The following is a 15,028-nucleotide window of genomic DNA, read 5'->3' on the forward strand; positions in this document are numbered from 1 at the left end:
AGAGCAAAACTGCACTGATCTTGGTATTTTCAGATTTTTATGAATCCATTTATTCTCGTTTTTATTGTCAGACAATAAAAATGCATTTTTCCTTTTAACCAAACATATTCCTTGACTTCATATATAAATCAGGGCCAAGAGCTTTCATAATATAAGAGATTTTGTGTAATACATGTAAGAACACGAACTGAAAGAATAGTTCCAACTTAATGAAGTAGTACTAACCATCCTTTAAAAAAGCAAGATATAGCTATGTTATATTACAGAAGAACAAACTTCTAACAGTAACACAGATTTTTAAAACTCACAAATTCAGACAAGATTTACAAAAACAGTACTATACTGCCCCTACATGTTCATATTAGTAGCAACAATGACATTTTAAAATCTAAAGTGATAATGCAGAGATTTCTATGGATTATTGAAAAGCTGTTTAAGCTGAAATTGTTCCCAAGTGAACTACATGAAATCACCCACACATAAAAATGTAATTAAATAGCTCATAAGTTTCCATTTTCATGTTCAAGACTAGCAAAGGAGAAGAAATTTAAGAAAATTCCATTCAACATTACCATAAATTTTCTCAAATCCTCAAAACAGATTTTCCCATCATTATATGAGGATACCATAAAATAATCATAAACAAATGGCTAATTAGCCATGTGCTTTTGGGATAAATATTTAACTTTTTCTGTCTTTTTTTATGTGTGGGGTGGGGAGTGCTACATTTACTTGAGGAAGAAAGTTCAACTTAAAAGTCTTGATTTAGTTGTGAGTAAATTCCTAAAGAATGCATACATGGAATTCCACCATAAAATTAATGTTTCAAGTTAATTATATCAAAATCTTACATGTATAGTGAATCACTGCAATGTTTTTAGCATTATCTACATTTGGAGTTGCAACTATCAATGGCCACTTTCAACTATTCTATCTCTCAAAGAAAAACAAATATGCAAATAATGCCAATGTAGTAAGATGTACGTTTGAGAGATGATGGCTCTCCTAAGAAGAAAAGTCTGCTATTTTGTGATTCAATAGCTCTGAAAACTATTCAGTATAGAAAAACAGAATTACAAAACCAGTATTAATATTTGAGAAAGACTCACTGCTTCCCCATTCCTAAATTGCAATGAAGTTTATAAATATATAAACACAAGACACTATCAAAGTCACAAAAGAAAACTTTATTAATCTAAGATAGACTTTAAAAAACCCTACTTTAATAATTTTACCCTTGATATTTTAGGAATAAAATAGTATACATACAAATAAAGAGACGTGCTGCATCAACAGGTACTTGTGAAAGGAAATAACTGAATTGAAACTGCTAACATTTAGAATGTCATTGGTTTTACCAAAAATGCTGGGCCTTTCCCCTACTATTTCTATAGTAAAATTAACATCATATTAAAAAATTTTAAATTATATCTACTGTTATTTATACCAAAATATAAACAAATATAACACAAATATATATACCATAAATTTTATCTACCATTACATAACTAATTTATATGTGAGATACATGTTAGTTTATGCAACCTTCCACAGTGGCACAGAAAAAGACAAGAAGTCTAATTCTGATCCAGGAATAATTCAGAAAGAAATCACTAGGCTGTGCTTGATAGAATTATTAAAAACACCAAAAGGAAACTGTTTTGTGGCCGGGCGCGGTGGCTCAAGCCTGTAATCCCAGCACTTTGGGAGGCCGAGACGGGCGGATCACGAGGTCAGGAGATTGAGACCATCCTGGCTAACGGTGAAACCCTGTCTCTACTAAAAAAATACAAAAAACTAGGCGGGCGAGGTGGCGGGCGCCTGTAGTCCCAGCTACTCCGGAGGCTGAGGCTGGAGAATGGCGTAAACCCGGGAGGCGGAGCTTGCAGTGAGCTGAGATCCGGCCACTGCACTCCAGCCCGGGCGACAGAGCGCGACTCCGTCTCAAAAAAAGAAAAAAAAAAGAAAATTGTTTTGCAAAAATATTTTTAAAAGGAGTTAAATGGAATCCTATTTATCCTTTCAGAGCATCAAAATAATATTTTGTTTGTAATAGATACTATCTAACAGTATTTGAAAACTGGTAGATTATATATTTCAATAAGGCCACTAACATAATTCTATCAAATCAGGTAAATTGTACATACATGTATGTAGTTATGTATACATATGAAAAAACTATAATACAAATTATCACCAAATGATTTAGGAATGAAAAGTGTATAATTTAATAAAGGAGTCTGATGACACACTGTATGTTGCCACAAACTGTCTTAATGCCTTGGAAGACTTCTCAGGACCACTAAAACGTTGAAAGGACTTTTTTTCCCGTTTTGTTCAACTAATGTATCCCAAGTGCCTAAAACTGGGCCTGACTATTAGTAGATGCTTATTTGTTGAATAAATTAATTAAGCTATGTTCATCTAATTTTGATGTGTGACCATGAAATGTGGATGATGAGACAAGTCTCTCAGAGACATGAAGGCGTTTGTGGATTACTTAAGAGAAAGGTGTGCCGTCTTATTCATCTTTGTAACAGTAGCAACACACACAGAGTATGCATACTAAATATCAGCAGATGAAAATTAATTTTGTAGTGTTAATTTCCCATGAAAGTACTGGGACAATTTAAAAAATGTGGTTGAGGTTCTCCACCCTCATTTAAAGAATAAGTCTATTAGCATGAGCTGTATTTTAATCACTGAAGAAAAGTAATATAAAAGATCCAAACTATCATTGTATTATGTGGTTATAATAGCCTATAATTAGGTTAATAAACTTTAGGTACTCATCTATATATGTATGTTTTAAAGTATTTATACTCAGAGACTTAAGATAAAGCTCAGACTACTCTGACATTTCAAAGTGTGTTTAGTTTTTTATGAGTGGGTGACAGTTGTAAAACTCTAAGGTCTCTGGATTTAGTTCCATGCTTTTAGAGACAGCTGTGTTCCTAAATTCAGAATATTCTGAATTGTAGAAAGGTAAAAGAGTGCATATACTGTTTATTACAGAACACTTCCAGTATATCACACATTAATATTTCTCCAGCAAAATATATGAATATTTAGATAGATAATAAAGGTGACTGTTTTATGTTAGTTTGGGTTAGGTTTTGCTACCTTTATTTTTAAATTTCTAGTTTTCAGAGCATGCTGGATTTCTACTTTGCAGACAAGGGACTGTGGACTTATCTCACACTTGTTTACCTTGCCAGGAAGCTTAGTTCCAAGTTTATTTTTAGCATATTTTTCATCTGTCTTCTATATTACAAGCCTTAACATTAAGTTAGTTTCTGTAAAACATAACTTAGTTTAAATTTACAAATTTAAATAGCCTTGCCCTTTGATGTCAAAATTATACAAATCGTTACCTAATTAAAAATTTGTTACATAAAAGACAAATTCATAGAAATTGTTTCCATAGTGTAATTACAGATTTACAAATCATGTGCTAAGTCGCTTTGTACTCATATCTGACAACTCGGGCACAACCCAATACTAAAACATCATCTGATGACAAACACATAGAAGGCAGTATTATCAGTAATTAGATACTGAGAACATCATAAATTGTTGGGAAAGGTGAGAATTATACATTTAAAATTCCAAGATTATATGGCAAAAGTTAACCCTTAAAACATATGGACACTAAGGGGCTGTTCAACAAATCCCTACTCCAGATCCGTATACTGCAGTGGCTGTGATGCTGGAATAAGACTGCTTGAGTTAGTGTCCTAGCTACATTACTTACCAGCTAAGGGGCAAGAACCTTCCTAGGCCTGAGACTCCTCATGTGTAACAGGTATAATACAACACACTCCACAGGGTGATTTTAAGGATTAAATGAGTTTATGTATAGAAAGTAACTAGATTAGTGCCTCTTCTACATACCAAATCAGACTCTATTCTATTACCCTATTTTATTTTCATCAAAATATTAACAGTAGTATTTATTTTCTATCTCCCCAAACTAGAATTTAAGCTCCATGAGGGCATGGCCTTTGTCTGTCAAGTTCACTGTTATATCTCCAGGTTCTAGGAAAGTTCTCCACTCTAGGTGTTCAACACATATTTTTTTAAGCTGACATTAACATTAATAAATTGATGGCAAATGTAATTTGCAGCAGTATAATTAATATGAAAAAACATAAGTCATGATCCCAAGCAATGATACAAGTTCCCTCTATCAGTCCTCTGATCACCTACTTAGCAAACACCTTCATGTTTAATTCAAGGTTACTGTGAAGCCCTTCCTGAACCACTCATATTGAGTTCTGGATGCCTCCTCATACCCCCACACTACTTTGTACGTAGATCCATTTAAGCAATTATTATTTTGTACTATAATGGTTTGTTTCTAGTTTTATCACTGTGACTTTTCATTTGTGCATGGGCATGGGGGATCATCATCTTATTTATAGCGGGTGGCTGGCACAACACAGAGAATGCAAAGAAAACTGACAATTACATTGCTTACTCATATTGATGCATGATGTGTGAAACAGTCTTAAAGAGAAAAAGACCAAAGAATAGAATGAAATAGAATGGTCTGATATGTGGTAATTAACAGTAGTTAAAGCCTTTATTGATAAAGTAAGTAGTGACTATAAAAAAATCAAAGGATCTGGAAATGCTTATATTCTCCAAGTACCAATGGAAGATATATGCAAGGAAGAGAAGCTTAGAAAGCCACACTTCAGTTTCCTCACTCAAACAAAGAAACAAACAAAAACAAAATAAAAAAATCCCCACCACAAAACAGGTACCCTATCAAATTCCCTCTATAAAATTGTTCCTACCACCACCCTATTCTTTCTTCTCTTCAAAGTACTATATATTTTTTCTCTATTTTAGCATTTTCTGATATTTAGGAGCTAATCTAGACTGCCAAAAAGTACCACCTAAATGACTATACCGTGTGTGTTTCTTTTTCATTTTCAAAATTAGTAAGCAGTAATTACTTTTAAAATTAAGTGTCAAACTGTATCTGAGTTTCGTTAAATTTAGAAAATGAAATATTCAAAATCACAGCTGCACAGTCATTTAAAAACATTTAGTAAACAAAAACATGCCACATTCTTACAGCACAAAAATTCCTTAAAGATTTTTCCAAGTTTAACAGACACTTCAATGAATCAGCCATACAAATATTTATACTAACTTTCTCCTAAATATCTCTGGAAGCATAAAAAGGTATTAAAAATAACCTCTGAATTGTAAGAGTTTGTAACCTAACCAACAAGGTATCTATACTAAGTTGTCATACAACATCATTGAGCAGCCCATGTAGTATGCCTAGGGACCAAAGATAACAGCAATAATTGCAATATGTTTCATTTAATGGATGAGGACAACAGTGGATGAAATCAGTGCCAGAAGGGAGGTTTCAAGAGAGAGGTAAGCTGGACCATGAGGTCATGGAAAGGATGTAGAAAAACAGAGGCACAAATGTAACCAGTAGATACCAAATAGACTACTTACAGGAGAGGAGGGTATGCTGGCTTTTAAAAGGTTTTACATTTCTGTATGTTAAGGAGGTATCAATATATTTTTACTTGGCTAAGAGTTCTATGAAAGTGATGTTGAGTTTCATGAAATTCCTTTTAGTGATCAAGGCATTTTAGAAGAGGAGACTTGCTACAACTATTTTAAATGAGAATTAATCATAGCTAGACTAGAATTTTGTTTTGTTTTGTTTTTAAGGCAAACCAGGATTGGGGCTAAATGACAAAGCTATGACAGAAATGTAATGCTAAGTAACAGTGCTATATGAAACAAGCAAGTATTTCTGGCAGCTGCTCCTGCTAGCATGAGAAGTACTCTTACAGTAGAGATTATTAATAGCTATATACTTTGGGAGAGGTTGTCACTTACACTGTAAAGATACCACGCTAAAATTCAGAAATGTAAAAGTATAATCTAATGTGACAAAAACTGAGACAACCATAAGAGGACTTGCCATATAAAAAAATATGTTGAATCAATAATAAATTATCAAATCATACATGTGGGTCATCTATTTAGATAAAAACACAGATCACAGTTTGAAAACCATGAGAAGAATTGAAGAAAATTACAGTTGAAAATAATATAGGTGACAAGTCTATGGCAAATATTATCTCCTATAAGAATAAAAAATAAAATCACTATGAGTGACAAATAATTTTTTAATCAATTGATATATTTTCCTTATGAGGCCTTAAGTAAAAGCACATATTGTTATTTTCTCAAAATGAAAATTCAGTTCATAGAAAACCTAGAAAAACAAACATGGAAGTATAATGATACAGTATCAGCTAAGTAAAGTCCACAGAACTTTGCCATAAGAATAAATGTTCTTTAAAATATAATTTGTCTTGTAACATTAGAAACATCATGTTGTTTTTGAACTGATACAATTTTTTCTGAAAAAACTTAATAATATTTTTCAAGAATTTAAGGAAGTTCATACTCCTTGACCCAATAAAACTACTTCTAGAAATCTGTGTACAGTGACGTGGTTAAATTTGTGTATAACAATGTTCAAAGTAGGTCACAATCTAAATCAACAACAGTGAAAAATATGATATATTTATATGGCTTTTGAATACTTACAGCCATGGGAAAATACTAGCAGTATATTAAAAATGAATTAAGGTGACAGTTTTGTTTTAAAAATTATATGCTTAAAATCCTTATTGTGGTTATTTCTGACCAGTGAGATTACTAATAATTTAGGAAACTGTAATGACAAGTGTCTTTTCTACATTATATATTTAACATGTCTAACAGTTTTATGAAGAGAAGTAAAATATATTAAATATTGGAGGGAAATAAAAATTCATTATATAGCCATTGAACTCAGACTTTGGAGGATATTAAATTACCAAATTTGAGAGGGTAATAATTCCCAAATTTGCTTTACCAACAGAGCTTATGATGGTCAGTGTTCTGGGTATGTACAAAATCTTCATATTAATGAAAATTTTATTGTAGAATAATTAGAGATGTTATTTTCTGAAACAAAAGCAGCACAACTGTTTAATAATCCTAGCAGACCTTGCTGAAAAGTTCTAACGAACTCAACAGTCTACTACAGGAGAATAATAGATTAAAATTATACACCCTTTGAACTAACTGAAGTTTATACATACAAAAACAACAAATAAGGTTATGTCTGAATGAGAAGATGAAAATTTTGAATGCAGGCTTGACTATTATCATGAACAACTGAACAATGAAGAAAAACCTGAACCTAACACAGTATTGCTGAGAGGTGCTATGAGAGGTGCTGTGGTTTTTTTTTGGTCATAATTGTCAAACATACTAATTGATTAACTGATGAGAATGGTACTGCATTGTCTTTTGAGGATAGTCACCTGTTAGGTACCCTGTTCTCAGTTGCCTGACCCCAGACCCTGAAGTATCACCCCTCAGTTTACAAAAAGACACAGGACAAACATGCATACGGTCTGAGTATTTCCAGTTTTTTCATGACTAAAACTGTTACATAATCTGTGGGATAACTTTATAAGTAAACAAACAAACAAACAAAAAAAACTTAAAAGAGATTACACAAAAAATTTTAAATTTATAAAGGGACCGTGCTACAAAAATTATTTGTAAGTCAATTGTTTGAAACTTTGTATTCTCATAGAAACAATGTCAACAGCAATAGGCCCTCAGACTAACCCTACAAAATACTAATAATAGTTGAAAAGTGTTAAGTTCATAAGGAAAAAAAATGTATATGTTACAGAGCATAGTAAAAGAACAGCCAGTACCTGCAGCATTAGAGAGTCCTGAGATTAAATACAAGCGTTACGAACTGCCTGGAAAACTGGGAGAGTTATTAACTTGTCTGAGCCTCAGTTTTCTCATCTACTGAATGGAGATAAAACTTACATTGTTTCATTAACATTTAAACTATTTAAGGATTAAATAAATTAAAATATAAAAAGTAGCTGAGGAGTACCTAGAATACATAGTTGGCTCTTAAAATGATAGAAATCATCAATACCATTATTATACCATACATTTAGAAGATAAGTAATAAAAAGCAGTATGTTAAAATTCTAGTGATTAGGCCAGGCACGGTGGCTCTGCCTCTAATCCCAGCCCTCTGGGAGACCGAGGTAGGTGGATCAACTGCGGTCAGGAGTTCGAGACCAGCCTGGCCAATATGGTGAAACCCCATCTCTACTAAAAATACCAAAAAGAAAAAAAAAAAAAAATTAGCTGGGCGTGGTGGTAGGCACCTATAGTCACCACTACTCAGGAGGCTGCAGCAGGATAATCGCTTGAACCTGGAAGGAGAAGGTTGCAGTGAGCTGACATTGTACCAGCCTGGGAGACAGCGTGAGACTCTGTCTCAAAATAAAAATATAAATAAATAAACAAATTAATTAATTAATTAATTTAGAGTAATTAGATACACAAAAATAAAATTCTTCCTCCCACAAACACAAAAGAATTAGAGAAAATGAGTCTTATAAAAGAAAGTAATGGCTTAAAGCTCCAGAACCCCATTCTAAAAACTCACCATAAAATGAAACTTAATACATAAGCAAAAAGCGGTATGCAAAAGAAAATTTACTACAGTACTGTTTTAACAGTAAAAACCTGTTTTTCATTGTTTTTATAAATAACATTTTATTAAAACACAGTCCTGCCTATTTGTTTAAGTACTGTCTGTGGCTGCTTTCATGATAGAAAGGCAGAGAGAGCTGAGTGCAACAGAGGCCAACTACACAGTCCACAAAGCCTAAAATATTTACTGGCCCTTTGCAGAAAAAGCATATGGACTCCTGATTTAAGATGACGATACATAAGATGTGATTGTAATACTTTTTCAAATGACACACAAATATTCTACTTTTATTTCTATTTTTATTTTAAAGAAAAATAATTTTAAGTACGGTATTTGGAATATAATTTGATACAGAATATAATCACTATGAAATTGTTTTCAACTACTGGAAACATCAGTTGTTTATCTCACTACTTCCTGAGTTCCTGGGTCTCAGATGCATAAATCCTTGTCCCTTATCTGCGCTCCACCCTTTCCACCAAAGCTCTAGCCCATTCTCTCTTGTGTTGCTGCTGCCTATGCTACACAAACTCAAGAATATATGAGGCCCTCTAAATACAATATTTGTCTGTAAACCAGCACAGTCAAACCTGATATATTTAAGTCCCAAATAAACCAACAATCGCATGTCATTTGGAAATTTCTACTAAAATAGTAACACTGAAGAATAATTTTAAGAGAGTATTCTAAATGCTTAAAAGTGCTCCAAACAAAAACAAAATGAGTCAAGAGATGAAATTTACACACTAAAAGTCCATTTTCTTTCAACATACAATCATTATGCCGGGCATGGTGGCTCATGCCTGTAGTCCCAGCACTTGGGAGGCTGAGGCAAGCAGATAAAACGTTTGAGTCCAGGAGTTCAAGACCAGCCTGGGCAACATGGTGAAACCCCATCTCTACAAAAATACAAAAATTAGCCAGGTGCAGTGGCGTGTGCCTGTAGTCCCAGCTACTTGGGAGGCTGAGGTGAGAGGATCTCTTACGCCCAGAAGGTGAAGGCTGCAGTGAGCCGAGATGGCGCCACTACACTCCAGTCTGGGAGACAGAGTAAGACAGTGTCTTGAAAAAAGCAAAACAAAAAACCATGCAATTATTAGATGTAAGATGCATCTTAATATTTCTCTTATTACTAGAAAGAAAAAAATGTTGCTAGCTAAGCTATCTAGTGCCATCAAGATGTATCCTTATTTCATATATGCTTATAATGTGAAAAAATAATGCATTTTAGGATTTAAGAAATATAACATTACTATAATTAGGAATTCTAATTTCAAATAAAAAAGTTATTTTTCTATAACCTATAAAATAACTAGTTATTTTAAATATCTTTACCTAGTTAATTTATAGGTAAAATAATTTTTTTCCTGTAAAACTTCTCTTCCCTTAAAAGACAACCAAGGCTTTTTTTAGTTAAAAATTATATTCCCAAATTTTTCTGATACTAAGAAATACCTGCAGAACTTATTTTTAGTAAGTATTGAGTTGATACTTATGACCAGGAAAATCTGAGAAAACATGAACAAATTATGAGGACTTTAAGACTAAAAACATTTTTTCTTTCTCTCTTCTAATTTTAGCTTTTATTCAGAAGCAAGGTCTCTGTCACTCAAGCTGGAGTGCAGTGGTGCCATCACAGCTCACTGTAACCTCGAACTCCTGGGTTCAAGAAATCCTCCGACCATGGCCTCCCAAAGTGTCGGGATTACAGGCATGACCCACCATGCCTGGCCTAAAAATATTTTCATTTGAAGGTAAATGATTAATAGCTAGTTGCTATTTATTTACTGTTGTTAGTATTAAATCCAATGCTTATAAATTATCTCAAATAAGCAACTAGAATAATTTACATAATACATTAACTACCAGTACTAATATTACACTTAATAGTAAGGTAAATTAATTTCCTGAAAATATTTGAAGAGATATAAATTGAAATTATAGTTATTACTATCTTAAAACTTTTTCCACTATTTTCAAACTTTTTTTTATTTTGTGCAAAATATTAACTGTGCAAACATTAACTTGATTCAGTATCTATGATGACTGGAAGGAGAATACCATGTTTTCAAATCCTAATAGATCAAGACTGCATATAGTATCATAAGCAATAACTATAGATTACATTCAGCTCACGACTTGGAAGGAAAAAAGTGGTCTGCAAAATACAGAAGAGTGTTTGCTTTGTGTGCTTTGCTGTCAATGTGTATAGCAATCTGCTTGAAAGAAAGTAAAACTACCCAATGTAAAAGCCATACAATATGTCAGGTACAAAATATTATTAATTATAACATATTTAAAAATCTTTAAAATTTCTAATAAAGAAAAATGTGAAAGTAACAAAGAAAATGTAAATCAACTAACCATTTGCAAAAAGGAAAGAAAGGATATAATTTCACAATCCCTCTAATATTTCTAGTAGTCAGAGTCAATGAGTTATGCAATAGTAAATTATTGGCAGGCAAGCTAAACTTCAATGTGTTCATTTTGTTTTTTAAATATCTTCTAAAAATTTTTAGTATGAATTTCATTTTTAATATTTAGTTTTATTCTGCAATTGTAACTGCAAGGCTATAACTATAATTTAACATAACACAGTAACCTAGAAAAGTCAAATTAAATAGTGACCCCAGAAAGCCCTCAGGGAAGCCTTACAGTTCTCTATTAATTTATCTTACAGAATCTTCTCCTATGCCTTTTAAACTTAATGTCTATGTTAGAAGACAAAGACAGGAAATATATACTGTAACATAATGAGGTAATCTCCCATATGTATTTAAGTTTATTAAAAATATTCAATAAAAAGAAAATTAACTTGATGATTAACATCTTAACCCTTTAATTTTAAAAAGCCCTACACTTCTTTTTCTCAATTTTTAAATTTATTTTATTGGTATTTTGTTTTATAGAGCTATAAGATAATTAGTGACTTTAAAGCTATTAGAGGCCTCTGTAAAATGCTCAAATCAGAGCAGTGACCTCATTCAGAAGAAGCTATTAAAATGACAAGGTGAAAGCAGACAAAATAAAAGAAACACTTTCTTAAAACAGTAAAGTACAAAAGAAACAAGAGGGTGCTGGGGATATTTGCATTCTGTTTTCGATGTTTAAATTGTATTACATTTTAACCTCGTGCAAAAGTTTTCCAACATGGCTGCCACTTGTTTGGAGTAGAAGTGGAAACTACTCAAAAAGAACTAAGCTAATTAGAAAATGTGTTTTTATGAAGGTTAAGTTCCAGCAAATAGAAGTTTCTCTTTATTAAGGAGGAAAAATATTCTTCCAGTGTTATGGATTATTCTATTTAATAGAATATTTCCCTTTAGCTAAAAGAAAAAGTACAATACAATTATGTATCGATTAAAAACAAAATAAAACTTTAAGGAACGCACAAAAAGATAGAACCCTAACAGTGTTGATATACACAAATACAGTCATTTAATCCCAAGCAGTGGTTTGTTTGTTTGTTTCAGGCTAATAAACCTATGTTAGATCTAAAAATGTGTTACTCTAATAAATAATATGAAACTGGCAATTTCAGTTAACTCAGGAAATACAAAAAATTGCTCATGTTAACAGGGTTAAAACTTATTGACTGGGGGAGAGGAGTACGTAATCCTGAGAAACATCCAATAGACCATACAAGTTCTACAAAATGTTTGTGAGTTCAGGATTGTCTATATATAAACCATATCATGACTGCCACACAATAGCATGCTATTTTTATTTTATATAACAGCAAAAAGTAGTGTTCCTATTAAGTTCAAATGTAAGGAATAGCAATTAAAAAAAAATACAGCTTAAGAGGCCAAAGAAGCCTAGATTTGGAATATCTTTTAACGAATGAAATTTCAGCTATTTTTCCCATGTATAAGGAGAATACCATCAACTTTTTGTCTTTCACGCAAAATAAAAACTACAAATTTATAGTGTTAATATTTGTCAACGTATTTCAAAACATACCTTTTTACATTTACTAATTTTAGATAAATCTGCAGGATTCTAATTTCATGAAAAATAAATGAGACAAAAAGGTGAACTGGGTAACCCTATCTTCTAGGCTCTATATCATATTATAAAACTATCACTTATATAAGTGTTTACTGGCTACATAATGCATTGACAGTTTTAATTTTAAATATCAATTGAAATTTGAGGCATCTCTTCACTGAAAGAGGCCAAAGTACTTCATTTAAATAAACATTCATATTTTTCAAATGTGTGAGACTTACCCGTCTTCGACAAAAAGGGAGGCCTTGGGCAATGATGCTAATGCTAAATATCTTCATCACAGTTTGATGTGGTAGAGGCTCTTTTGCACTTTTAAGATCAACAGGAACCAAGCCATGGTTTAGAGTAGCTTTTCCCGGTTTTGACATTTTAAAACTCCTCTTGGTTGACGAATACTCTCTACATGTAATACAGGCACATTACTAAGTAAAGCTCTAACCACTAAATTTAAAAAATAAATATTTATTAATAGTTTTTAAAAAGGCTGAGAACCCAAGGCCTGCTGCTTTTGTCTTTCAACCTTCTCCTACCAAATGTCCTGACCTGTCTGAGGCTTGGTGAAGTGCAAACTATCCTAGAATAGCCAGGAATTATAAACTACTGAAGTGAAAGCTCCTGCTCCTGCCAGTCAAACAGCTGGTGAACCTCTCATACAAAGTCAGTAATGTGAACACAACCAAAGCAGGGCTATGCTGTAAGGTCCCTTTTAATATTTCTCCAACTAACTAACCTAAGAGTGTTTCCTAGAAAGTGAAAGTAAACTTTTGCTTAAAAAAATAAAAAAAAACAAACATTGTATCCTGAGTATCTATTAAGTCTTCCTTATCCAAACGTCAGCATTAATATTTTAGGAATGTTTTGAATTGTGTTTCAAATTTAAGGATGGTGTTTACGTATGGTTAAAAAAAACCCACACATGTTTGTTCTACCTTAGATATATTATAATAAGCACTATTTTCAAGTGTGTGCTCTCTTTCCCTTTTCCATACACACCATTCTTTATCTCATACTCACTAGACATTAAATACTGTACACTCTGGTTCTCTAATGGCTGTTAATACACACTTCAGATTAATCTTCGTACTAGAGTTTTCAATTGTCAATCTCTTTAATTCTGAAAAACTTATTAATTATACTTGAAAGTGTAACAGTCGCCCAGTTGATTAAAGATATGTAAAAAGTGTATTTATTTACAAAGTAATCTATGATGGGAAGTAATTATAGTAAAATGGAGAGTAACTAGCCGGTCCATTGCAAATCCCTAGTGCCTAGTTTCTCCTTCATAGTATGGTCAGATAAATCTTCCTAAAACACAGAGAGGGGATGCGGTGTGCCATTTACTCCTCAGGAACCTTCAACGGTTCTCCAAGGCCTAAGATAAAGTCTGGAGATGAAGGTTCTCCTTGAAGTGGTGCCAAACTAAACTTACCAGCATTATCTCAAATATTTCCCTAAATTAACCACTTGTGCAAGTGTTAATTAATCTTTATACTATAATCCATATTTCTAATAGATAGTAGATAATAATTGTGAACTAAACGTCCACAGTGCTCAGTCAACTATTCTCTTTCCATTCTATATTTCTTCTTCCAACAGCCAGTCAGCTCCAGTTAACTCTCCTTCCAACTTTTAACTACCAAGCTTTTACGGAGTTTTACAGCAGGAATTTTGACGGAGACAAGAGAAGATTTGAAAGGAGAAAGTTAGAAATAGGTGATTTCTTTTTGACTTTGGAAAGATTGGCATCGCTAAGTATTAAAGCAGGCTGCTGGGAAGGCAATCCATACACACGAAATAGTGCCATTCCTACTAGTAGACCTTTCTCTTAAACCACAATTTAAAATGTAGTTAAAAATGCAAAATCATTGGCATCAATGCTACACAAAAACAGATTTCTCCAAAGATATGTAAATGGGTCACAGGCACATGAAAAGATGCTCAACATCACTAATTAGGGAAATGTAAATCAAAGCCACAATGTGTTACCACTTCATATCCATTAGGATGGTTTTAAAACAAAACAAAACAGTAAACAACAAGCACGGGCTAGGATGTGGGGATATCAAAACCCTTGTGCATCCTTCGTGGCAATGTGAAATGAACGTAGCTGCTGTGGAAAATAGTGTGGCAGTTCCTCAACAAATTAAACATAAAATCAGCACATGATGCAGCATTTCCATTTCTGAGTATATACCCTAAATAATTAAAAGCAGAGACTTGAACAGATACCTGTATACACATGCTTATAGCAGCATTATTAACAATAGCCAAAAGGTAGAAGCAACTCAAGTCTCAATTGATGGATGAATAAACAAAATGTGACATATACAAACAAGGGAACATTATTCAGCTCTGAAAAAGAAGGAAATTCTGACATACGCTACAACATGCATGAACCTATTAGGTTAATAGTAGGGGGTAAAGCAAGATTGGTAAGATTTGCTG

The 15,028-nt window shown here is 32.8% G+C and overlaps 1 protein-coding gene across 7 annotated transcripts in view; it reads right to left on the reverse strand.

Moving 5' to 3' along the window:
• FBXW7 (F-box and WD repeat domain containing 7) overlaps positions 1–15,028 on the reverse strand; it is a 211,960-nt gene that overhangs the window by 47,433 nt on the left and 149,499 nt on the right. The window contains exon 4 of one of the 7 annotated variants that reach the window (XM_033215497.1): positions 12,805–12,982. The exons of the other annotated variants lie outside the window; for them this stretch is intronic. Coding sequence (XP_033071388.1) covers positions 12,805–12,982 — 178 coding nt within the window. The remainder of the gene's footprint in view (positions 1–12,804; positions 12,983–15,028) is intronic. 7 annotated transcript variants of the gene reach the window in all.

This window comes from Trachypithecus francoisi, unplaced genomic scaffold (assembly GCF_009764315.1).
Source record: "Trachypithecus francoisi isolate TF-2019V2 unplaced genomic scaffold, Tfra_2.0 Lachesis_group1, whole genome shotgun sequence".
NCBI classification, from domain to species: domain Eukaryota; kingdom Metazoa; phylum Chordata; class Mammalia; order Primates; family Cercopithecidae; genus Trachypithecus; species Trachypithecus francoisi.